Below are 24753 nucleotides of genomic sequence, written 5' to 3'. Positions count from 1 at the left end.
GATTCAAACAAGGCCGGGAAGGAGAAGATGCAAAGGAAAAGGGCCAAAGCCAGAAGGAAGTGCCGTGACGCGTTGACGCGAAGACTTGTTCGGGGCTGATTATTTGCGTTCACGAAGACACGTGACTCGTGTTAAATCTCTGCACGGACTGCCGGCTGATCTGAGTCCTTAGAAGGAGGGGCTTCCAGAGGAGGGGCTCTCAGGTCTGACAACCCCACTCCTTCCATTGTGGCACTGTGGTTGCGGTGTGTTGTGGTTGGTACTGGTGCCGCATCCATCTGGCTTGCATGATTCCAGGTTGATTGCATCAGGGCGGGCAGGCAGTGTCAGCTGGCTGGCGATGCCTGCCTACCTACCCACCTACCTTACCTGAGGTACCTAGGTAATGGCGGGGAGCTTTGTTGAAGCCACCCACTGTTGAGGTGAGGTGAGGAAGCGTGGGGAGAAGGGGGGCGTGGAGTGGCAGCCCAGGTGCAGCCCAGGTCTCAAGAAGAGAAAACACTGGAATGGCAGCCTCCACGTCACTAGCAACCCGTCACCGTCGCTGCTATTGTCGTCGTCGTCGTCGTCGTCGTCGTAGTCCTTGATCGTCGCCCTCTTCCCCCACTGTTTTCCGTCAACGTCTCTGGTGTACTCCTCCCCTGCCTTAATTCACTCTTTACGTCCCCAATCGCTCCTCCGCTGTCACGTCGCCGTCGCCGTCGTCAATCGTCACTTCTCAACAATCACCACCACCACCACTCGCCATGGATGAGAAGATTATTGCCGCTTCGCAGAAGCACCCCATCGTCCCAAACCATACCTTCAAGTATGGCACTGCGGGGTTCCGGATGAAGGCCGATCTTTTGGATGGAGTCACCTTCCGCGTCGGCCTGCTCTCCGGCCTCCGCAGTCGCAAGCTTAACGGTCAGACCATTGGTGTCATGATTACGGCCAGCCACAACCCTGCCGCCGACAATGGTGTCAAAATTGTTGACCCTATGGGTGATATGCTTGAGCAGGAGTGGGAGTCGTATGCTACCAAGCTTGTAAACAGCTCCTCTGACCAGGAGCTTGTCGAGAACTACAAAGCCCTGGCTTCCCAGCTGCGCATCGACCTCTCTTCTCCCGCCCGCGTTGTCTATGGTCGAGACACCCGCCCCTCGGGCCACAAGCTCGTCGCTGCCCTTGCCGACTCTTTCGAGGCCACCAACACCGAATACACCGACTACAAGATCCTCACCACTCCCCAGCTCCACTACCTCACCCGCTGCGTCAACACCGAGGGCACTCCTCAGTCCTACGGCGAGGTCAGCGAGCTTGGCTACTACAAGAAGTTTGCCGATGCTTTCGTCAAGGCCTTGAAGGGCCGCAAGGTTGACGGCCAGCTGACGGTTGACTGCTCCAACGGCGTCGGTGGTCCCAAGCTGGTCGAGTTCCTCAAGCACGTTCCCACGGATGTCACTGGTTTTGACGTCAAGGTCGTCAACGATGACGTCCTCCGTCCTGAGGTTCTCAACCTCGACGTAAGTCCATGTACACCCAAATCATCACAACGGCATAGACTGACAGTTCTAGTGCGGAGCAGACTTTGTCAAGACCAAGCAACGCGCACCCGCTTCTCCCAAGCCCGTCCCGGGTGCTCGCTACTGCTCCTTCGATGGCGATGCCGACCGCCTGATCTACTACTACACCGACCCCGATACCGGTTTCTTCATGCTGGACGGCGACCGTATTTCGACTCTGGCTGCTTCTTTCATCGGCGATCTCGTCCGATCTGCTGGTCTGGAAAATGACCTTCGTATCGGTGTTGTTCAGACGGCCTATGCAAACGGTGCTAGCACCAACTACATTGAGAAGCATCTCGGATTGCCCGTCGTGTGCACACCTACCGGCGTCAAGCACTTGCACCACGCTGCTCTCAAGTTCGATATTGGCCCTTATTTCGAGGCCAACGGCCACGGCACTGTGCTGTTTAGCCAGGATGCCATGCGGGCTTTCCGTGAGACTAAGCCTCAGTCTCCTGCTCAGAAGGACGCTCTCGACACTCTTGCCGCTGTTGGCGATCTCATCAACCAAACCGTGGGCGATGCGCTCTCTGACATGTTGATGGTCGAGGTGATCCTTGCCCATAAGGGCTGGACTCTCAAGGACTGGGCCTCCACCTACTCGGATCTCCCCAACCGCCTCGTTCGCGTCGAGGTTGCCAACAAGGACGCCTTCCAGACGACCGACGCTGAGCGCCGCCTCAGCCATCCCGCAGGTGCCCAGGACGAGATCGATCAGTGTGTCAGAAAGTACACCAGCGCTCGTTCTTTTGCTCGTGCCAGTGGTACAGAGAACGCTTGCCGCGTGTACGCAGAGGCGGCCACTCGATCCGAGGCTGACGAACTTGCCAACAAGGTCGCGGGTATTGTGAAGCAGTACGGTGGCTTGTAGGCAGGGTATCCCAAACTGCTGAACGATAAACGACGACATACCAGTTATAGCGATGAATAAGATGACAAATGGATTTCTTCCAAGATGGGAAAAAGTTGGCGTGGTTTATTTGGACGTTAGAATCGTCAGGGCTAAATAAAACAAAGAGTACGAAATTCATGCGAGATTTTCCTGGGTGACTCCCCTGGCGGCTTTGCAAACATCGGCGTCCTAGTCCCCGTCGTCGTCGCCATCGCTGTTGTCTCTGGTGATGTTATCCGTCGTCCCTCGTTGTCGTCCCTCGTTGTCGTCCCTCGTTGTCGTCGCCTCTAGCCCTTGTTGACGTCCCTAATATTGTCGCTGTGCCTATCATTCGACCTTATTCTTTGCATTTCTTGCCGTCCAGACTCTCTCCTCCATGATGCTCGAGCTGCTGCAATGAACGTGACATCCCTCGACAGTCGGTTGAAAGCGTGATCTGCAGTCGTGTTGGGGACTCCCCTGTCGCTCACATCGTTCCAAGCCGGGTCTGACAAGAGCTTCTCTGCGGCCCGTCCGAAAGAAGAGTGTGGGTGGTTTGTGGGTGGGTGTGGGTGGGTGTGTTTCCGACCCCTGAATCAGATCAGGTCGATCTCGGAGCTGAGGACGACCATGTCCAACTTTGGTAGGGCTTCCAGAAGCTCTCTAGCATTCGTCTCTTCTCCTTTCCCCGCAACAATGGGCTAACACACGCGCTGCAATTTCAGTTCACGGATTTGAACGAATCTTCTCATGCAAAGCGGGCATTGAGAGTTCAAAACTTAGCATGTAGGCAAGGTGGTATTGGCGGCGTGGTTCAAGTCGTCAATTCTTCTGTATCATACAGGTCCTCTCTGCTCACCAACTCTTCTTGACGCTTGTCCCTCGTCCATCTCTTCCCCTACCCGTCCTTCTCTTGAATACATGCCCCTCAATGAATACATGCCCCTCGATACTTTTTGCGCTTTATACAATCTTACCCACGGAAGCAAGCCAGGAGCCCATACAGAGGCCGGACTGCCAAATAGCCAACAGGGAAGAAACAAAAACTAGATGATACATTACGCAAACACTTTGGTGCTTGTCCGCCCAGTAAATATATGAGGTATAAAGAATCTGCAGTCTGGCAGATGGGTTAAAAAAGAAATCATGTACTGTAGTTGTTCGGCCGTCAAGGGTAGGTGGTGGTCGAGGAACAGGGAAGAACTAGTTGTTGGCTCACCAGTTCGCTGTGTCGCCCCTTCCCGGAGATGGATGATGTTCTCATGTGCAGAGACATAAATCCAAGTATTAAAAAATGAATCGCATGCGCCCTTCGCTTTCCCAATGCATGGTTTGCTGGCTTTAATAGACCGGCGCCGCCACCAATGCGGTGGTCTGTACTTCAAAAAATGACAATTGTATGTGCTGACTGTTGGCGAAGGCGTCCGTAGTTGAGGGGCTGACCTGGCCCAGGTGCTCAGTCTGAAACGGGGCGCGCCGCATGCTGGTGACGGGTATACGAGGCTGTGTTATGCCGTGGCACAAACCCCTATTCGAGCAGGCGAACTCCGTCGTTTAAAGTGTTCAAGCGTTGCCGCTGAGAGACTTGAAGCGATCTTCGAAAGACTTCAGTTTCTCCTTCTCCAATTCTTGCTGGATGCGTCTGGTCTCGCGCCTCGCGGCCTCACGCTCTTCTTGTAAGGTCAGTACCTCGATTTGCGCCGTACTCATCCGGGCTATGACGTCCTGCATCTCAGAATCGGCATTCGTCAACGCCGTCTCCAGCTCCACAACCTTGACGCGCAGCCTTTCAATCTGGGTCTCGTCTTCGACGGATTGCTTAGGCATGGAGCGTGGCGACCGGGGGAAGAGAGGGGAGGGCAGAGGGCTGAAGCCGGACTTGCGAGAAGTTCGTAGGCCGTTGCCGGCAGGCGAAGGGCTCATACGACGAAGCTGAGCGTTTTGCGCATCCTTCAACTCTCTGAGCTGTTCCTCGTGTCGAGTGACACGTTCTTCGGACGCAGTCTGAGCAGCTTGCAGTTGCTCTTCAAGGTTCTTGAGGCGGCTTTGGAGGCGTGTGATGCGGTCTGCGTTAGCCTTGCGGTCCGCATCTCCACGAGCCACTGCCTCTGCCAGACGCTGGCGGAGCTCTGAGTTCAGAGACAATTGCTTCTGGACTTGGGTAGCGAGCTCCTCTACCCGTTGAGCGGAGACGCGAAGCTCATCCGCAAGTGCGCGCTCGCTGTCGAGATGGGCCACTTCGCTGCTGGCGAGGCTTTCCAATTGATCCTTGTATGCGGAAGCTTCATCCTTTGCAGCATCGCGGTCGAAAACTGCCGAAGAAAGGGACTGCTCAAGCCTCTGAATGGCGAGCTGAGTCGACTCGTCTTGACTGATTAAGGGGCCGTTGGCTTCAAGTTCCCTGATCTTGTCGAGGGACTCTCTGTACGCAAGCTGTAGGTCTTTGAAGGCTGCCTCAAGCGAATCTGACGTAACAGGCGCAGAAAGGGCCGAGTGGTCGACGCTGGACCGAGCCATTGAAGGCGGGATGAGAATGTCCTTCTCCTTGAGCAAGCCACGCAGCACAGCAACTTCCTCTTCGGCGCGATCGAGATCCATCTTAAGGCCGGCCAGTCCCTTCTCGACTTGCCACTTTTGCTCGGCCGCTTCCTCAGCGCGCCGGCGCAACACGTTAACCTCTACGCGGAGATTGGAGATGTCCTTCTCGAAGCCCGCCTTTCGCGGCGAGGTGGACATGAGACGATCGCGCTCGACCTCCAGTGTCTTGATCTTTTTCTCGTTCTCTCGGTTCTGGAACTCTTGTCTCTCGAGCAAGCTCTTCAAGGCGTTGTGGAGAGCGTCCCTCTGGGCCTCTACGTCTTTTAGACGCTCAGACAGCTGCTCACGGGACTCGGTGACTCCAGACTTAACAGTATTCGACCGGGTCAGACCCTTGGGGGCCTTTTGGAGCGTGAAGGGGGATGCTGCTGTGACGGAACTCGACCTGGACAGTCGAGGGGCAGAGCGAATGGTGGAACTCCTAGACCGTGTCTCTTCCTGGGCTGGCTGGCCGGTGGCCTTCAGTGTCTTGTTTTCTTGCTTCAGAGCTTCCAACTCCTGCTGCATCTTCGACGATTCGTAAGTCAAGTTGGCGTACTCGGACGCCTCTGCCTCGAGGCCTTCCAGCTGGGCCTTTAATTGTGGCACGATCTCGTCTCGGAGGTTGTCGCGCTCGTTGGTGGCACTTTGGAGCTCAACTTTGAGCACAGAGAGCAGGTCTTCAAAGTTAGACTTTACCTGAACCTCTTCGCCTAGTCGGCGTCGTAGATCCTCGCAAGTATTCTCCAACTCCTTGAGGCGGTTGTTGGTATCCTCGCTATTTATTTGAGCAACGTCGACCTGAGCTGCTTTTTCCGCAAGCTCCTTAATTTGCTGATCAAGTTCGTTCCTGCGTGTGCGTTCCTCCTGCAACTTGTTGGTCAACTCCAAGCGCATAGACGCCTTTTCTTGTTCCGCGCGTCTCTGGACCTTTTCAATCTCCTCCTTGTTTTGGTCAAATTCACTAAACTTGGCGGAGCTGTAACCTGAGTCGGAAAAGTAGTCACTGGTTCGCTTGCCGGGAGCTTGAGGATTGTTGATCTCGGATTGCAGTCGGTCAACCAAATCTTCGAGATCCATCTCGCGCCGGATGGACGAGGCCAGCTCGGCGCTGATGGCCTTCAGCTCGTCCTCCATCTCTTCGATTTGAATCGATGGTGCTAGGGAGGAATAAGGTGGTGTTTGCAAGTGTGATTCGCAATAGCCCAGGGCGTTTGTGGGTGTAGCATTCCTCTTTGAGGGTTCTGGCAGAAGTGAGGGCACTCCGGTTGTGAGAGGAGTGTCATCTGTCAGAGTGGCACGTCGTGGTGATGCGAAGGGTGATGAAAGAGACGAGAACTCGGTTGTCGACGGCGACGGCGATCCTCCCCAACCAAAGAAGTTGGCAAGCTTGGAGGAGCCGGGTGACTTAGGCAACGGCTTGTTGATCGATGGTGTCGGAGTCGCTGAGGTTGATGGAGTTATAGACAGAGGCGCGTCGAGCACTGTTGTGACTGTCTGTGATGAATCTTGTCGATTCAGCGAAAGATTCAGATGAGGAGGGGTAGGTTTGGTAGCGGGTAAGGACATGATAGAGTTCTCATTAGTGTTGTGACTGTAAGTTGACTCGGAATCTTCGTCCGTGTCCTCCTCCTCTTCGATGATCGGGTGAGGTATCGCTTTCGGCAACCTCGGGGAGAAGGTTGGGGTGACGTCGGCGGTCAGGTAGGCAGCTTCTGACAGGCCGTCTGAAGGTTTTGTTTGAGGAGCTGCAAGGTTGGTGCTTGGGTTGTTTCGCGAGGCAAAGTGAGCCGCGTCGTCTGAGATGTCGGCAGGTGGGGGACTGTTTGCGGAAAGACAGTATCTGGTTAGCCAGAGCTGAGGGAGGTTGTCTTCAGGCAGGCAATGACCCGGCAATGACAGAGCGATGTTGGACGAAAGGTCGGCAAAGAGAAGAAGAGGCAGGAAAGACTCACGGCTTGTCAAGCTTCTGATGAGCGGCGGGAGGCGCAAACAGAGGTCGTACGTCCTCTGAGGGATACTCGTACAGAGTAGGGCTGTCGACGGAATAAGACCGCGAGAAACGTGTCTCGGGCATGGGCAAGTCACCGGGTGACAGGATAGCTGGGCTACTGGAACCGGAGCCGTAGCTGGCAGCTATCTGGGAGGCGGTAGAAGAAAGAGGCTTGCGCTTGAAGGCCTTGGCGGTATTGAAGGTGGGCGTTATGACAGCGACGGGAAGGGTCTGCGATCTGGTGCGGCCGGGTGAGGGCGAAGGGGAGGTTGCAGCGTGGTGGGAATCGCGGTAGGGTGGTCGGCCCCGTGGTACATCAGATGAAGCGTTGAGAGTATCAGAATTGGAAGGGAGTCCCACGGCAAGGTTTTGGCGTTCGAGTGAAAGGTCGAGACGGGCGGGACGGGGATGGGGATCGCGTTGAGCCATGGCTTTGGTCGACATCTGGGCGGATGTGGCTTTCTCTATGAATGGTTGTTATCTCGCAGGGAGAAGGAGAGAGATTGGAACCATGGGCTGAACCTGAACCTGAACCAGAGCCGACGAGAGATGATCATGTCCAAGTCCACGCTCCATTGGAAAAGGACGGCACAATAAGAGGAAATGGGACTTGTATTGGGGGGCAATTGAGAGGCAGAGGATCAAAGAGGGCATAGGGTGGGATTGGAAACGGCGACTGGTCGAAAAGGGGCCATGTTCGCGCGCAAGGACCCTTGGAGATGGAGGAGTGGAGAGGTCGTCGTAGCGCCCAGGTGCCCCTCGCCCTCCACTACCCACCCACGGTGCCGCCCCCCGGTGCCTAGGTGGCTCTTTTTTGGCGCCATTTCCCGTTTTGGCGCTTTGGTGTGGGTGTCCCAGCAATTGGATGGAACGGTGCCTGGAACCACTTCCTGACTGCTGCGTCCATGACCATAATCCATATTTGTACCTACGGCGTGCGCGGTACCGTAGCAATGGGCGATGCGCCTGTATTCGTACACAGGCTGCACGCAGGTGCGTTTTTGTGCGAGTACCTGACATCCATGATACGACGGATGCCGGGGCCGAAACAGCTCGGAGGTGTGATTTGTCGCCAATGTCGATTGATGAGAGGGTGATCTGAGAGCATCTGTAGGAGGAATTAAGGAAAAGACCCGGCGGGAGGGAGCCGCCGGATAGCAGCCGACGGAAAGAATGCTACTGGATGTGCAAAGGCATTGTCAATGTCAACAACGAACGGATGTGTTCTCCATGGTTTGCAGCAGAGAACTCTTTTTTCCTCCCGTCCCCAAGGCCCAGCCAGAGACATGGCCTGGCCGCCATCCAAACGAGATGGAAGACGGGAGCTTGGTGCAGCAAGGAGCCCGGCGGTACCTTGCAGAGGGCTTGCTACCTTAGGCTCCCTGCTGGCGGTAGGGGTGAGACAACCGTTTTTCGACGAATTCGAGCTGGTGCAATTTTAGCGTGTGGGGCTGCCCCCATCCAATCAGCCGACGACCTTACTATTACTTAGTACCTTAGGACTTCCACTTCCACCTTCCATCTCTGTTCACCTCAGGCTTCACCAGGAACTGTGAAGGTTCGCCCACCATGCATTATCCCGTCTGCAGTCCAGAGCGCGCGCCTCCATGTCGCCCTGCCGTGTTTCCCGCCAGTTCCTTAGCTCCTGCTGATAGATAGCCTCTTGCTTTGCTTTGCATTGCCGCCGTCTGTCCAACTTTGATTTGGTCTCCTCACCCTCCCTCAGGCACAGATGACACCTGCGAGGTCCGTCCCTGCCTGACCTCCATGTGCCCGTCGACAACCTCACGGCAGCAACCTCGGAATACCTCAGCTTCCCTACCTATACCATTGGAGCTTCCATGCATCTATCGTACCTGCATTCTACGGCGTCTACCGTCCAGTCTCCCAGAAGTCGTGGCTTTCATTCTGCAGGCATGCATGCATGCATGACTTTGGTCTCTGACCAAGATATGATGAAGCCATCTCACCAACGTTATGCTTCCGTCTCTGCTGATGGCTTCATGCTCCACCACTGCTGACCACCACGACCGACGCCCGGCTCTGGGGAAAGCTGTCATTTGCCAGAAGCCACATGCCATCCCGCCGCCGTGTCCGTCTTTTCTTTCGTCGACTCGTCTCGCGTTTCGTTCCGTGACCCGACACAGAGACAAGAAAGCCAAAATAGCGACTACGATATTGTCCAGGAAACTTAGCCTTTCCCACCTAAAACACCGGCAGCCAGCCCGAACTCGTTGCCACCTCACCTCGCCGAAGCCGCACCGAACAAACAAAAAACTATCTTAGTTGGCCTTGGCTTTTTTTCTGCCAATGTTTCGTGCGTGTCGTCGAAACATTGACACCATCAGACGCCATGACAGCTGCAAGCCTCCTTGTTTCCGCCTCATCAACTCTCTCTCTCTCTCTCTCTACAACCCACGCAGCCGCGGCCTCACGCGGTAGTTCCCTACCTCGAAGGTTCAATCCCTTCCTGGCATTCCCTGTAAACTCCACCACCAACAGGGAACACACAACGACAACATCATGCTACCCACCAATTTCATGCCCAGTCGTCTGGGCATCGAATTCTGCTCCCCATCAAAAGCCAACGTCGGCAACCCCTTGCGTGAACTCCATTTCAGCTCAGCTCAACTCAACCGAACCCAGCGACTAGCTCTCGGTTCTCGATGCACAGACGCCGATTCCGATTCGGTCGAACGCATACCATACAACACTCACTGTGCTACGAAGTTTGCTTTTCCGAACACTGATAGAATTTGTCTCCAGACTCTGGCCAAACAGTCACGTTGCAACGTCAACGCATACGTTGCCCAAAGGGCTTTAAAAAACCCAAGCCTCTCTCATGAGCATGCCCAATATGGAATACGGGCCTCAGCTCCAACATCACATAGCGTTCAAACATTTTGCCGAAACCAACCTTCTGGGCGAGACGCCTGCGCCCGCGACTGACTGAGCAGCCGCTCGACTGTTGACAGTCACGCAGCACTCTTCGCCGATCTCCCTCCAGCCAGGCGACTAAAGTTGTTTCCATTGTTTAGCGTCGACGGCAAAAGCAATGGAACTCTGAGCCTGGTGCCAAAATGAACGACAATTGGCTGGCCTATCGACCCCAAGATCTCGTGAATTCCACTCGATCATCCCCCACAGTCTGTGGATGCATCGTGAATTCGTGATTGGACTTTGCACCGATGCGCTCCCCTGAAGCGGCTGTGCTCGCAATCTCTTCATTGGCCCTCGGTCAGGAACAATCACGTCCAAAAGTAGAATAGCGTCAGGGACAGACACCCTGATATGTGCCCACCCCTGACCGGAGCAATGTCGACTCGTGCGCATCGGAAGATCACTTGCTCTTTGGATCAACCGGGGGCGCATCATAATTGCTGGTGCGTCTGGGCCAGACGCAGACCCAATCGTTACCGATGTTCCCATCAATTGCGGCGGCAATGTTGTGCAAGTGATCATTTTGAAAAGGAAAAGCCTACGGAGCCGACGTCACTCAACACTCGAGAACTAATAATATTCTCCGTCCGTGAACGAACCGCTTAAGCCTGTCATGCGTGCGGTGCCAGACGACAAAACATCCGAAAGGAACGCGTATTCGTAGTCGGCAGTAAGGCGGCTGCATCTCAGTTGGGTGATGCTACATACGATGCAGACAATGTGCATCTGGTTCCAATTCGGACGGTCTTGCTTTGAACAGCAAGGGATTGTAATTACCATCTCCGCGATGGGTGGACATTAGGCAAGAACGGCTGCTTTTGGTTGAGGATCAGCGGACATCTTCATCCGGGGTGGCTACTGGCAGGCAATGATCAGCGAGGCGATGCTAAATCCCTGCTCTTGTCATCTGGCGTGGCTTTGGCGGGGTGGTTATTCAGCGCCGCAATTTCATCTCCCACAATGTCGGTCGATGAATGACCTCCGCAAATGAACACTGGCTCCTATCATGCTAGCGATTATTTTGGGACGCCACTCTGCCTTCTAGGCGCCCGTGTCATTTAACCCTATGTTGTACGTATGTACCACGAACAAACTGCGGGCAGACGGCACTCCGCAGCAACCCGAGCGGCTCATCGGGAATTGATGGGTTCCAGACACAAATCCGTCAATGTTCCGCTTTCATGCGGCGGCTCCCACCCGTATTCGGCTGTCCGAAGCCATCGCACCCGGTCCATATTTTCCACTACCCTCTCCCCGGGCCCCTTTCCGGCGCGTGACACCGGACGTGGCGCCGCTACCGCCGGCGCCGACAAATTGTGGGGCCTTTTCTACTTTCGGCTCTCCTCGTGCGTTTTCTCAAGGTTTTTTTTTTTTTTTCCCAACAATCGTGACCACAACTCTCCCAGCGCGTCTCGTCGAGCGCAAGAAATGCCATGCAGATGAACTTGTGTCAAGCATCCCACAGCAGCTTCTTTCCTCATGCGGGGCTTATGATGTGACACTCTAATCCATCATCCGTTGCCCACCGCCGTTAGTGTATCTAGGTGAGCTACATCGAGTATGATAAATCGTCTTGGCTAAAGGAACCCCTCTTGACTCGAGAGTCTTCTAGGAAGAGCTTTCTTGCAGCGCCTCCGCTGGGATGACGCACCGCCGCGTTTCACTCGCCGGCTGTGGAAGTAATACTTTTGCTCACCGGGGGAGCTGGGGTGGTAAATGCGATGTCCCTTCTAACAAATATACTTCCAAGACTTCACAGTTACTACGGACTCAATTTCTGGTTTGAACAGTTTGAAATTTGTACAGACTAAGAAATCATTGGCCTACATAAAAAATAAACAAGTCCCCGAGGTATGATTGCCCAACCATAAAACAAAAGGGCGTAACGCGGCCATTGACTTTAGTTATACCGACCGACACCCCATAGCATGCAAAATAAGTACGCCTACACCACCCAATTCACATAACTACCCATTCATTGCACCTTCATACTGCCCCTTTATGACCTGGCAGCGGCAGCGGCCTTGGCCATGGTGTTCAGAGCGGAACCGTTCTTGAACCACTCAATCTGGGGGGCGTTGAAGGTGTGGGAGAGCTTGATCTCAAAGTCGGCGCTGCCGTCGGCAGGGTGGACGACCATGGTCAGAGGCTTGCCAACCTCGAGCTCGGTGGCAAGGATGTCGACCTTGTCCTCGGGCTTGATCTTGTCGTAGTCGGCAGGGTCGGAGAAGGTGAGAGGAAGCATGCCCTGCTTCTTCAGGTTGGTCTCGTGGATACGAGCGAAGGAACGGGTGATGATGGCAAGACCACCCAGGTGACGGGGCTCAAGAGCGGCGTGCTCACGGGAAGAACCCTCGCCGTAGTTCCAGTCACCAATGACAACCCACTTGATGCCCTTGGCCTTGTAGTCACGGGCGACAGCGGGAACAGCGTCCCACTCGCCAGTGGTGTAGTTGTGGACCTTGTTGGCCTCACCGTTAGCCTCGTTGATGGCACCGATGAGCATGTTGTTGGAGATGTTGTCCAAGTGGCCACGGTACTTCAACCAGGGACCGGCCATGGAAATGTGGTCAGTGGTGGTCTTTCCCTTGGCCTTGATCAGGATAGGGATGTTCTTGACGTCCTTACCATCCCAAGCGTTGAAGGGAGACAGAACCTGAAGACGGTCGGAAGAGGGAGAAACCTGGACATTGACGGTGCTGCGGTCGGCGGGAGGGGCCTGGTAGGTGTTCTGGCCGGGGTCGTAGCCGTGGACGGGGAGACCATCGCCAGAGGGAGGCTTGAGCATGAACTCGTTGCCGTCCTTGTCCTTGAGCTTGTCGGTAAGGGGGTTGAAGTGGAGGCTGCCGGCGACGGTCATGGCAACGACCAAGTCGGGGGAGGTGACGAAGGAGTGGGTGGCGGGGTTACCGTCGTTGCGGCCGGTGAAGTTACGGTTGTACGAGGAGATGATGGAGTTGGGGGTGCCCTTCTTGACGTCCTGACGATCCCACTGACCAATGCAGGGGCCGCAGGCGTTGGCGAGGACAATACCGCCGTACTCCTCGAAGGTCTGGAGCTGACCATCGCGGGCGATGGTAGCACGAATCTGCTCGGAACCGGGGGTAATGGTGAAGATGGCCTTGGACTTGATGCCGTGGTCGAGAGCGTCACGGGCAATAGAGGCGGCGCGGGACATGTCCTCGTAGGAGGAGTTGGTGCAAGAACCAATCAGACCGACCTTGAGCTCCTCAGGCCAGTTGTTGGCCTTGACAGCCTCGGAGAACTTGGAGATGGGAGTGGCCAGATCGGGGGTGAAGGGACCGTTGATGTGGGGCTCGAGCTCGGACAGGTTGATCTCGATGAGCTGGTCGTACTCGGCACCCTCATCCTCGCGGAGGTCCTTGGCGTAGACGCGGGCGAAGTCACCGATATCCTTGCGCTTGGTGGCGGCGAGGTAGTCGTACATGCGGTCGTTGAAGGGGAACAGGGAGGTAGTGGCACCAATCTCGGCACCCATGTTGCAGATGGTACCCATACCGGTGGCAGAGATCTGGTCAACACCAGGGCCGTGGTACTCGACAATAGCACCGGTTCCACCCTTGACGGTCAGGATACCAGCGACCTTGAGGATGATGTCTGGAGGTTGTCAGTATGCGAGACACGGAACTGGGCGTATAGATTCTTCATGCGAGCAACTTACCCTTAGGAGTAGTCCAGCCAGACATCTCACCAGTGAGCTTGACACCAATAACCTTGGGGGCCTTCAGCTCCCAGGGCAGGTTGGCCATAACATCGACGGCATCGGCACCACCGACACCGATGGCGCACATGCCGAGACCACCAGCATTGGGGGTGTGGGAGTCGGTTCCGATCAGCAGACCACCGGGGAAAGCGTAGTTCTCGAGGACGATCTGGTGGATGATACCAGAGCCGGGCTTCCAGAAACCGATGTTGTACTTGGCGCAAGCAGAGGACAGGAAGTCGTAGACCTCCTTGTTGATACCGACAGCACGGGCAAGATCCTTCTCGCCACCGACCTGAGCCTCGATCAAGTGATCACAGTGGACAGTGGTGGGGTTAGCGACGGAAGGCATGCCAGCAGACATGAACTGAAGAATAGCCATCTGGGCAGTGGCATCCTGGCAAGCAACGCGGTCGGGGCGAAGCTTCAGGTATGAGACACCACGCTCGATTTCCTGCTCGGCGGGCTTGTCAAGATGGGAGTAAAGAATCTTCTCGGCGTAGGTGAGGGGCTTGTTGAGACGCTTGCGCACAATGGCAAGGTTCTCAGACATCTTCTTGTAGTTGATGAAATTGCTCTCCTCGTGAATGTTTTGCCTGACCTGTGTTTCCGGCGAGTCAGCCACTGCTTCTTCCGTGGCTGATCAGTCAAATGATGGTTCTCAGCTTACCTTGCGGTCGAGGGGAGAGTCAGAGACGGTAGCCATACGGCGCAGTCCCAGACTGGCACTGGCAGCCGTGCGGCTCCGGGCAACAGAGCCCAGGAGCTGTCTTGAGGCCAACATGGCTGAAATCGATGCAGCGAGAAGCTGTCACTGTTCAATTGTGATGGAGTGGAGAGTGTTGGAGCGGTGGTACAGCTCTAACGGGTATCTCAGTGCCCTGGCCTTTGGGAAGGGGGACTTTGTTTTGGAGGAGGGGGAGGATGGGAGGGGAGGATGAAGAAAGAAAAAGAATATTAAGAGGAGGAAAATTAGAATGTGGAGAGGTTTTCCGGCGAAGATGGGAAGTAGTAGAAGAAGGTTCCCCTCGGCACCGGCTGGGGGTGGCAGTAAAAGGCTCGTCCACCCTTTCTTTGCTTTGCGAAAAGGTGCGAGTGAGTGTGCCATGGTCTTTCCGCCCTCACTCCGGCGTGTGAGACGCTCCTCCGCTCTCCCACGGTGCGTGCTCGGCACAAATTGGGCTGGCAATGGGTGGTTGCCGCGCTCCTGTGTGGACTGTGGAGAGGAGCAGGGTCGGCCAGGTGGGCTTGCTCGGCTATGACGAAGGCGACAGCGGCCCAGCGGACCAATCACACGAATTGGATTATTTTCACTCAGCAGCAAAAAGCTGTCGCGACTGGAAAGTGGGGCTTCTGTAGAACCTGCCTGAGTTTGCCTGCACCACGACGGCGACGCCTGTGGCCGGGTGTGGGGACCTGCCTACCTTCAATGGAACACTGGACCACGACCGCAGCTGCTGCTTCCATGGGGCTGGAGGTACTTTGCCGTCACACGATGCACCGTACCGGCCATGTACCTATTGTTTTTGTCTCCTTTGCTCCCCATCACTGCAACTGCAGTCTGCATTCGATTGCGGGTTGCTGCGTAATTTTTTGCTCCCCTCTGGCTTTTTCTTTACCCATCGCCATTATCCCACTTGCCCGCCAGCCCGTCGTCCCGCATTCTCGTACACAATCTATCTCCATCTATTACCTACGATATGGAGAAAGCTTGCAAGGAGGTGAGGGACCGGAGGGTTGCCGTCGAGCGAGATACGGATTCTCATGTCCTTGTTTCCGTCCAGGTCGAGACTCAAGCCCGCCGGTTTCTCCGTACCCCCAAGAGCAACCTCACCACAACTCGCAACTCGAGTCTGGGTTGTGCCGCGGTGGCGGCTGGCTTGGTATCTGGTTTCGACAAAGGAAGAATCAGATAATTGCCTAGTGTACAAATATGCACATGGCAGGTTGGCTGCTGCGGTACAGGTATTGCAGCGTGCCCTCCCACATTTTGCCAAACGTGTTCAGCGAATAATGCGGCAGCCAATAGAAAGATGATGGGAACCGAAAGTCACTGATGGACGTGCCCAGGACACTTTCCTGCCCTGGATGCCGTCATCGTCGTCTACCGCTCGTTGCGGTGCCTACACCATACCTTGGTCTGACTGGAATGAAGTCGAACCTACGCGCATTGCATCCTGCCTCGTTGCTAGCGGTATGCAAAACTCAATTGACACTCTGGCATATTTGACAGCACCTGCCTGCGCATCCGACCGCCCGGCCGATGGCCGACCTTAATGAACACGGTCGATCACAAAGAAAAGAGAACAGACTGGACTCTCCGTGGGCCCCGCCCGGAAACGAGACTAACCCCCATGAAGGAGGGGCACTCCCCTCCAACCTGTGTTGCTGCTGATGCTGATGCTGATGCTGCACCGGGCTGGCTACGACTCCATCATGTGAAGACGTGTGTACCTGGGACTCAGGGCCATGCAAGTACTGCATGGTACCTCTGGCGTAGCATCTTGTGCGCGCTATCAAGTACCCGACGACGCCGACCACCGCCCTCTGCTCCGGCGTTTTCTTACTGCGACAGGGGGCATGGCGACGCGGACAAGTGCATCCCCACACGTCGCCGGACGGAATCGCGACGAAGCAGTGTCGAGTTCGGGCAGCTGTAACTCAATGCACAGAAGCACACGGAACGGCACCGACGACGGCTTCGAGAAGACCAACTCCAGGAGTGTTCCAGTCGCAAGAGCCGCGTCTGAGACTTTTCGAATGCGGCCTCTGCAGCAGGCGGCAGAGTCATGTCGCCGAAGCTGTGGTCGCAGTAGGGCATCTGCAGCAGGGCAATCGAGAATGGGTACTTTATCCAATGTACATTAAGCTCCCGTCCAGCCGGCTCGGTTCCTGTGGGTGCCCGCAGCAAGATGAGCAAAAGATACATACCTGATTGCTGCCGTTTGCTCCTCTCTTACTAAGTCTCCTTAGTAAGTAAGGCTCTTCGTCCACACGGCAGCCACACACTAAAGGCACCTGGAAAGAGGACACTCACCTACCTCGACCCGAGGGCGCGAACCAAGTCTGTATCAAAGACCTCGTGATGCCGTCTCCAGACTTCAGGCACTACATCGCCTACCTCGTCGAGGAATTGGAAAGTCCCGCAATAGGCGAAAAAATGATTTGCTGGTGTCTCGGGCATCGAGGAGGTCGAGGCATGCGGTTCCTGCTGTTAGTGTACCGCCATCGGCTCCGCCGCCGGAAACAGGTCGAGGGCTCGGTGCGGTGCCTGTGTCCTGCACTAACGTGGGCTACCTGACCCTGCTTCCGTGGTTCGCGCCCAATCACCAGGGGCAATTACAATATCAGCCAATTTTCTTTGGTCTGGAGACCTCGATTATTATTATTTTCCCCTCGCACGCCTGCAAGTCCGGGGCGGGGGGAGGGGGTGCCAGGTGCTCCTCCTGGAGACGAGCCTCGTCTCTGCGGGACCTTGGACCCCTGTCGCATCGTGCTTCCGTCGGTGGCAGTGTGGATGATGAAGACCCTCGGGAGGCTTCGGTCGCAAGCTTTATATCTCGTAGTTCCGGATCTGCCCTCGGGCGGAAGGAGGAGTTATGATAGGAGATAGTCTCGCCTCGCCCGAGGCAACGTCCGAGCTTGTCGCTTATCATCGCCACGACGCCGATTGGCTGCGCAGTTCCTTCTGCGAACCGGTCTCAACCAACTCACTCTCACTGGGACTTTTGTTATGTAACACTCCCTTCCCAGGAATCTGATGGTGATGATGCTGGTTGCTTCCCCACATTGGAAGATCATGGTGCATAACAGTTAACATCACCATGACTGCTTCAGCAAGTGCTGCGGCAAAAGAGATGCCCACCTCTTTGAGCTCCAAGATGCATATCCACGGAAATCTTGCAGAGTGATATTTGGCCTCGCTTTCTGACCTAGTAGTCTTGGAGACCAGATTCAGCATGAGTAGATTCACTACCCAAGGCATCGTCAAATCCGCCAATGGACGAGTCGTTCACTGAGCAAGGCTTCTGCGATCCTCTGCTCCTGGAAAGCTCATTGGGGCAGTCATTCATCAGCGCATCTGACTTGCAACCATCGGAACGTGCAAGTTTGTGTTCTTCTCACCTCTGGCCAGACCGGGTCATTCTTGGTTGTCTGATGCCACGCGGCTAACCATCGAATACCGCACGAGACAGTAGGAAGCGCAAGCTATCATCAATCATCTGAGTTTGCGTTCACGAAACAAAATTCTGATCACAGTCGCTAATCATGGTCCGACAGGTGTGGCACGCCAAAGGCAGTCTTCCAAGTTGGCGAATTCAATCGCGTCCACTTCAATCACCATCAGCGCTTGTCTTTTTTTCTTTTTCTCTTTCTCACTCTGTCCCTCAATCACTTTTGAACCAGCGACAGAGTGATTAAATAGGTACGATGCGGAGCTTGTAGAAAGCTATGGGAAAGGTCCACCTTTCAAGCGCCGTTCTATCTCTAAACGTAGAACCGCTGCCGCAACTCAGGGTACTGGATTCAATGGCTCTTACCAAAGTGTGCAGGCGATGATATGATCGTGAGCGTACGCTCCTTGAGTGCTGAGTGGCCTCCGATCCGCAGTGGCACGATTGACGGTGCTATTTTTATCAACCTTGCGCTCGGAATGGTCCATTTGATCTCTGCCGGCCTCCCGTGTGCGGCCGGCACGTTTATGGCGGTTGAGATGATATCGCATGACTGGCGGCGCCTCGGTCGATTATTGCCATAGGAGCACAAGGTGCTTCTGCTCTGCTTCTGAACAGCTTGAGCAGCTTTCCTGGTTTTTCTCCTTGTTGCCTACAGCCGTTGATGGGGTTTAGAGGGCCCTTTGGTGGTCTAAAATAGGAATACGAGGTTCGCAGCGCGCGTAGTGGGAGACCCCGGGCGACGGTGGCTGGTAGCCGCAGACGCGACTCGTCGGGCTGGAATAGCTTCAACCCACGTCACAATTTCCCGTGTCGGCGGGCGATATGCTGCGATTCGGGCTTGGCCACTGCTGTCGGCGTTGATAGCGCCGTGTCCTTCACCGACAACTCGGATCTGCACATCGGGGCTGGCTGCAAACAGGGAAAACGAGGTCAAGCAATGGAGGGATTAACCAACGGGGTTGTCTCATACGCACCGGAAGATCGCAGCGGACCTTAGGACCGACCTGACTCTCACAACACCTGAGCATCAAGCGACAAGCTATGCGGGACTCACGACAATGCGCGGGAGTTGTAGAGAAGACAGCAAGGCAGGCGGCTGTCAGAAATGCGCGTGAGAGGTTCTCGGCAATGTGCGCGCTTCGTAAGGCTGAGTTGAGTCGGCGGAACGTACATGACAGTTCTGGGTTGCTTACAAAATGCCTGGGCAAGAATAGCAGGGCGATTACCTATGTGACGCAATGGGTCATATGGGGAATGCCGGGGTGAGAAAAGAAGCATCCCAGACCTCGTGTCTGCAGACGGGGGTTGGGTGTGCGGTCTACCCTCTCGTTCGCCCACTTGTGCGTACCAGCGGCATGGGAACGCTGCATTGGTGCTGGCGTCGGAGGAAAGCAACCAGCGGTGGTTGTAGTGTGTCCCTTTGGAGACAATGCATATGCAGATGAGCCAACACTTCTCGGCGAGGCGAAAGGAAGAAAAGGAAAAGAAGAACGTTGTTGGCGTCGAGTTCAGTTGCTCTCGTGTGAAGCTGTCAGCCACAGACAGGGCTCTGGTTTGTTGCCTGTTTTGGAACACAGTGTCTCTCACGGCCCAGAGCACTGACTTTTGTCTGTCTTGTTTGGTCTAGTCATATCGTAAATAACCATGCCGTTGACAGGACGGGACAGGAAGGACAGGATAGGAAGGACAGGAACGCCGAGATCTAGATGCCGGCCACAACGACGGGAAACGATGCACCATAACTCAAATTCAGCTGCATGACCCATCGGGCAAGATCTCGCCTTCCCTGCCTCCCAGTTCCAGACGTAGCCTAACTGACACACCACCCCGAAGGACACCCCATCCTGGGGTGGGAACCGGGTCGAACATCAGGGCAACAGTTTTTCGCACCGCGCATCTGTTCCTCGTCGGTACCGCGCGCTTCATTGTCGCCTTGTTCCGTTTGCTTCTTCTTTTCCTCTCCTTCTCTTGTCTCTTCCAAGCCGCAACGAAGGTCCTTACTTCCACGTCAATCCCTTCCTTACACACGCTTACTCACGAGCGACGTTCGATGACCTGACCGGAACAGCCATGCTCCCGATGTTGGCGTTCTGAAAAGACGCTTACTCCGTCCGGGCTACCATCATCTTCTTCTCGGTTCATCAAACGTCTTCTTGTGTGGCTCGTGTGAGCGTGCGAGCTCGTGAGGAAGAGCAGCCCACGCGGACCGCAACTCACACCCAAACCCCATCCCACCTCCATATAAGGAGGACCGCCACCGACGGCGGGCTTGATTCTGCCCCTCCTCGGACTTCCTCACCATGTCCATCAAGCATTGCGGAGCACCGCCTGAGCCGAACAGACAAGAGAAAACCCGGGGGTATCATCAAAGTTCAGTCCTGCTAAGAGGGAAGAAACATCAACAACGCGGAAGCCCGTCGGCCGTTGCGGAGTTCCACCCACGCCAAAAGCGGAGAGCCGCAACCGCAACCGCTCCGGACCGGCGACGACCACCCACCCCGTCTCTACGGCACCAGAGCTGCCGCACCCTCCGTCACTTGACACCATGTCAGGCCCCTCAAGCTCCTCGTCTCCTCTAATATCAACCAGACGCCGTGCCTGCACGGCATGCCAGCAAGCCAAGCGTCGTTGCGACCAGCGGCTGCCACGATGTGGCCGGTGCACTCAAAAGGGGTTCGAGGACTGCAACTATCCGTCCCTTGAGGCCGCTGTCGCCGCAGCAGACTTCAACTTCTTCACCGATGTTCTCAGCGGCTCCGCGGCAACGCCGGACTCTCTGCATAACATCATGCCGGTACCAGTCGTGCCTGACACCGAGAACTCGTGGTCAATGTTCTACAACGACAATAACAACACGGCCGCGGGTCCGACGCCATCACCATCGCTGCTACCGCCGCCGAGCAGTGAATTCGTCTCCCGAGACACCGTGACGTACTGCAGCGAGCAGTTCAGGAACTACCCACGGCGCTGGGTCAGCCAGAATGGCGTAGCCCCCTTTATACATCCGGCTCTCTACCTCCCTACGACGAACGGCGCCGACGGACTGCCGCCAGTTCTGCAAGACTGTTTCTGCGCATGCGCAGCATACTCAGCCAAGAACGACGAAAACGCCGCCCTCGTGCTCGGCGTCATCGAAGCCAAGGCGACCTCCCTCCTTTACGTCCCAGAGCAGGCGACATGGACTCTGCCACAACAGGTCGCGGCGCTACAGGCTCTCGTCATGTATCAGATCATGCGCTGGTTCGATGGCGATATCCGTCAGCGCGTGCTGGCGGACTCTGTGGAGCCTGTCCTCGCAACGTGGACGTCTGCACTGCAGTCACGCGTTGGCGCGGGGGTGTTTTCGACGGAGGAAGCAATACCCTCCGTCGTCCTCCCGGAGTCGCACATTCCGCCCCCACAGCAGTCTTCATCGTCCTCCTCAACGTATCCACATGAAGGCCTCTCGCCAGGCAACTCTCGCTCCAACACGCCCGGCAGACTTGCCAAAGAGGAACTGAAGGCCGTCTGGCGCCGCTGGTTGATGGCGGAGACGATCCGCCGCGTGCTCGTCATGGCACACCTCGTCCGCGCGGTATACGCGACGGCTAAACAAGGAGGGGGCTACGGGAAGCCCCGGGGCGGCGGTGGCGGCGGCGGCGGGCATCACCGGGCTGGGGCTCACCATCAAATCCTGAGCCTCTCGGACATGAGCTTCACGGCCCAGGCGAGGTTATGGGCAGCAACGACAGCAGAGCGGTGGAATAGATCGCGTGAAGGCGATACCCCTTGGTGGGTTGGCGGGATGGACTTTTCCGGTCTCCTGGCGCTCGCAGACCCAAGAGATGTGGATGAATTTACGGTTCTGCTCGCCGTTGTGTTTCATGATAAAGATACCATCGAGGACTGGATGAATCATGGCCCTAATAGCATGTGATGAGTATGGTTTCTCGTATGGAAACGAAGACTTTTAGAAGTAGAAAACGAGAAGAAAAGGGAGGGGGGAATTTTTGTTTTTCCTCGTTAGTTTCTTTTCGTTTTGAGAGAATTGCGTCAGCCAGACCGGCGTTTCGGCGGGCATGGTCTCGTTTCGTGCATCATCAGCGTTGTCATCAGGCATTTTCTTTTTTCCCCTATTGGTCTGTAGATAGTTGCGGATCTCTTACGGGTTTTTCTTCACGCCTTTCGCAAACGTTTTTTCAATAGAAGAAAAGGGGATGGTTTAGAGGGACTTGATATCCAGAGGGCTCGAGTGCATAGCATGGCGGATGAGTGCGATGACAGCAGTATTACGGCCGAAAAGCTTCAGATAGATGAATTAGTACAGACATGTTAGAATAGCACAGGGCATTTTGTGACGCAATGTTGTTGTATTGTACATAAACAAGCATTGTAATATACTTGAAGCTTGTTGGGGCTATGTTACTTGCGGGTTTTACCTTGACGAGACGCGAGCATCAAAACACCAACCGCAAGACCATCGCCGCCTAGCGTCCTCTTGTCTTGTGCGTTTTGGAAAGATAGCTACACACCGGCAGAAGAAGCTGCGGGGTTGATATTACCGGGCCGCTGTCAATGATCGGAACTCCGTGAAATTTGGTTGAAGTGTAGATGCGAAGGGACTCAATGTAGAGAGAGTTTAGCGGAGGTTGATGTTTGGTTCATTAGTCGTAATCTATTCCTCGAGGTGGAACATTGTAAATGCCATGGTCTCTATGTAATGATTTCCTCCCATTCACGCTCACCCGTCGGCGGCGGTATCTCCCTTCTCATTAGAACCAAATCAGGCACACAAAAGGGCATCCTTAGGAACGAAGGCCGCGCCATGCCTCCTCGCCGGCGCAGGTTACGCAGCCAGGCTGGATCATCTCCCTTCTGTTTTTTTATTTGTTTCAGGCGCAAAGAATGCAGGCTTGTCGCTTTCCATTGTCTGGAGAGCAGAGGCCGGGTTGATCTATATGCCCACTACAGTTCGTAGAGGACTGGCTCAGCACTCGAATGCTCTTACTGCGACGAAACTCTGCGATCCCGGGTATCGTCTTCCCCAGAAGACAAACTGCCCGAGACGAGCGGATGCGGGGCCGTGACGATGGCACTTAGCACATCTTGTATTCGGCATAGCCCTCAGCGGCACGGGTGGGGTCCTCAGTCGGGAACTTGTAGGCGATCTTGATGTCTAGGTCGCGGCGGTTCTTCTCATTGGGCTTGACCTCGAGGCTGGCCTCAACCTCCTCGCCGGCAGACATGGTAAGAACGTCCTTCAGATAGAAGACAGTCTGCTTCCAGTGGGTGTACTTCGTATGCGGACCAGTGGAGAAGCGGATTGGCTTGTGGGCGGCGCTGAAATCAATGTCAAACCAGGCGACGAGGGCGTGGATGAAGTCGTCGCGGCGGGCAGACAGCTTGAAGTTGGTGGCGAAGGCCAGGTCGGCAACCTGGCACTTGTACAGGTCCAGGGTGAGAACGGCGGCGGGGTCCGTGACCACGGCCTTCATGTCGACGGTGTCGACGAGCGGCTCGGCGAGAGCAGTGGCCTTGAGCGGCGTATAGTCAAAGCCGTACACGTTGTCCCAGACTGGAGGTTGCGGTTAGCGGCTGACATATGGCTGAATGGCAACTATGTTTGCCTGCCAAGAGTCGTGGTCGAGACTTACATCCAATCTTCTCATCCTTGTAGTCGCCATCCTCGATACCAGCAACAAAGATGGTCGCCTTGTCGGGGAAGATGAGACCGCCAGGGTTGAGATACCTGTCACGGGCATAGAGGACAGTGTCCAGCATGGACTCGTAGAGCAAGAAGTAGCCCATCCACTCAGAGATGATGATGTCAACCTTGGGGAAGGGGAGCTCGACCTCCTCCATCTTGCCCTGGATCAAGGTGATCTTGTCGGACATGCCGTTAACCTTGACGATCTCGCGGGCCTTGAAAATGATGGTGGACATGTCGACACCAATAACGTGCTTGGCACCGGCCTTAACGGCGAACCTGCGCGAAGGGAAAACCTGTAAGTCTGGGGGCTCGTTGGGAGGACAAAACTGCGCGGAACAGTCTCGGAACAGGCGTACATGGACAGAATGGCAGTGCCGCAACCGACATCGAGGACAACCTTGTCCTTGAACAGATGCTTGTTCTGGACAATGGCGTTCATGTAGGAGCGTGTGCGGACCTCATCTTTCTGCAGGGGAGACAGGGTTAGCGAGTGGTTCATCACAGATGCCAGCCTTGTAGGGGCAGCTAGCTGTGCGACGTATTTGGCGGGCTGCATACCAACATCTCCTCGTGGATGCCTGTTCCGCATTCCTTCTCGTTAGACAATTTTTTCCCCTTATCGATCGCACATCGCAAGAAGAGGCTTACCGTGGTGGTCGTAGCTGCACAACGTCTGTTAGCAACAGTGTCCTTGCTCTGGAGAAAAAAGCCTCCAATCACCTGGGGAGAAAACAACGTACCTCTTGAAGTAATGCTGCTCAGAGTGCGCCATGGCCTTGAGCTTCGCCTCGGCGGCGTCGACCTCCATGTGGTCGCCAGACATGGTGAATACTCGGCTGGGTTTCGGGAGGGGTAGAGGTGAACAAGAGGCAGCTGCAACTTTTTACTGCGACAACTTGGAAAGTGGAAGCGGATGTGCCTGGTGGTCCTCGAGATGAAGGAGGAAATTTCAGGAGGAAAGGAAACACGGACAAGCGCGCGGTGAAGGAGGAAGGGTCGGCTGGCGGGGCTGGGCCTGAACGGAGACCTTCTACACGATCGGGCAGAATGGACTGGACTGGATGGGACTGGACCTCTGAGATGCAGAGACTGCAACGACTGGAGGGGAAGAAAAAAAAAATTAAAGCTGATTGCGCCGCTCATGCCTGTCACCGCCTGCACCCTGCATCGGCCAGTCCCCACTTCTCATTTTTGGCCACACTGCGCGGTCCTCCCAGCTGGCAGACCCTTACTG

At 55.5% G+C, this 24753-nt stretch overlaps 5 protein-coding genes across 5 annotated transcripts; 2 read left to right on the top strand and 3 right to left on the bottom strand.

Moving 5' to 3' along the window:
- Nucleotides 1-746: 746 nt before the first annotated feature.
- On the top strand, nucleotides 747-2418 carry AGM1 (Phosphoacetylglucosamine mutase; the record flags this gene model as incomplete). Its single annotated transcript, XM_037325996.1, has 2 exons — nucleotides 747-1505; nucleotides 1558-2418. The coding sequence occupies 2 exons, from the start codon at nucleotides 747-749 to the stop codon at nucleotides 2416-2418; spliced, it is 1620 nt and encodes a 539-aa protein (XP_037175865.1).
- Nucleotides 2419-3981: 1563 nt separating this feature from the next.
- Nucleotides 3982-7432, bottom strand: CGCA056_v010748 (uncharacterized protein; the record flags this gene model as incomplete). Its single annotated transcript, XM_037325995.1, has 2 exons — nucleotides 3982-6817; nucleotides 6951-7432. The coding sequence occupies 2 exons, from the start codon at nucleotides 7430-7432 to the stop codon at nucleotides 3982-3984; spliced, it is 3318 nt and encodes a 1105-aa protein (XP_037175866.1).
- Nucleotides 7433-11927: 4495 nt separating this feature from the next.
- On the bottom strand, nucleotides 11928-14436 carry CGCA056_v010747 (Aconitate hydratase; the record flags this gene model as incomplete). Its single annotated transcript, XM_037325994.1, has 3 exons — nucleotides 11928-13546; nucleotides 13611-14253; nucleotides 14323-14436. The coding sequence occupies 3 exons, from the start codon at nucleotides 14434-14436 to the stop codon at nucleotides 11928-11930; spliced, it is 2376 nt and encodes a 791-aa protein (XP_037175873.1).
- Nucleotides 14437-20375: 5939 nt separating this feature from the next.
- Nucleotides 20376-21746, top strand: gsfR2-0 (Transcription factor gsfR2; the record flags this gene model as incomplete). The annotated part of the gene is made up of 1 exon (XM_037325993.1): nucleotides 20376-21746. The coding sequence occupies one exon, from the start codon at nucleotides 20376-20378 to the stop codon at nucleotides 21744-21746; it is 1371 nt and encodes a 456-aa protein (XP_037175874.1).
- Nucleotides 21747-22905: 1159 nt separating this feature from the next.
- Nucleotides 22906-24342, bottom strand: rmt1 (Protein arginine N-methyltransferase 1; the record flags this gene model as incomplete). Its single annotated transcript, XM_037325992.1, has 6 exons — nucleotides 22906-23384; nucleotides 23464-23795; nucleotides 23876-23985; nucleotides 24078-24097; nucleotides 24168-24181; nucleotides 24260-24342. The coding sequence occupies 6 exons, from the start codon at nucleotides 24340-24342 to the stop codon at nucleotides 22906-22908; spliced, it is 1038 nt and encodes a 345-aa protein (XP_037175871.1).
- Nucleotides 24343-24753: the final 411 nt, after the last annotated feature.

The sequence above is a fragment of the Colletotrichum aenigma genome (assembly GCF_013390185.1).
Source record: "Colletotrichum aenigma strain Cg56 chromosome Unknown KSG_Cg56_contig07, whole genome shotgun sequence".
Lineage (NCBI taxonomy): Eukaryota > Fungi > Ascomycota > Sordariomycetes > Glomerellales > Glomerellaceae > Colletotrichum > Colletotrichum aenigma.
This window is presented reverse-complemented; position numbering and strand designations above follow the sequence as displayed.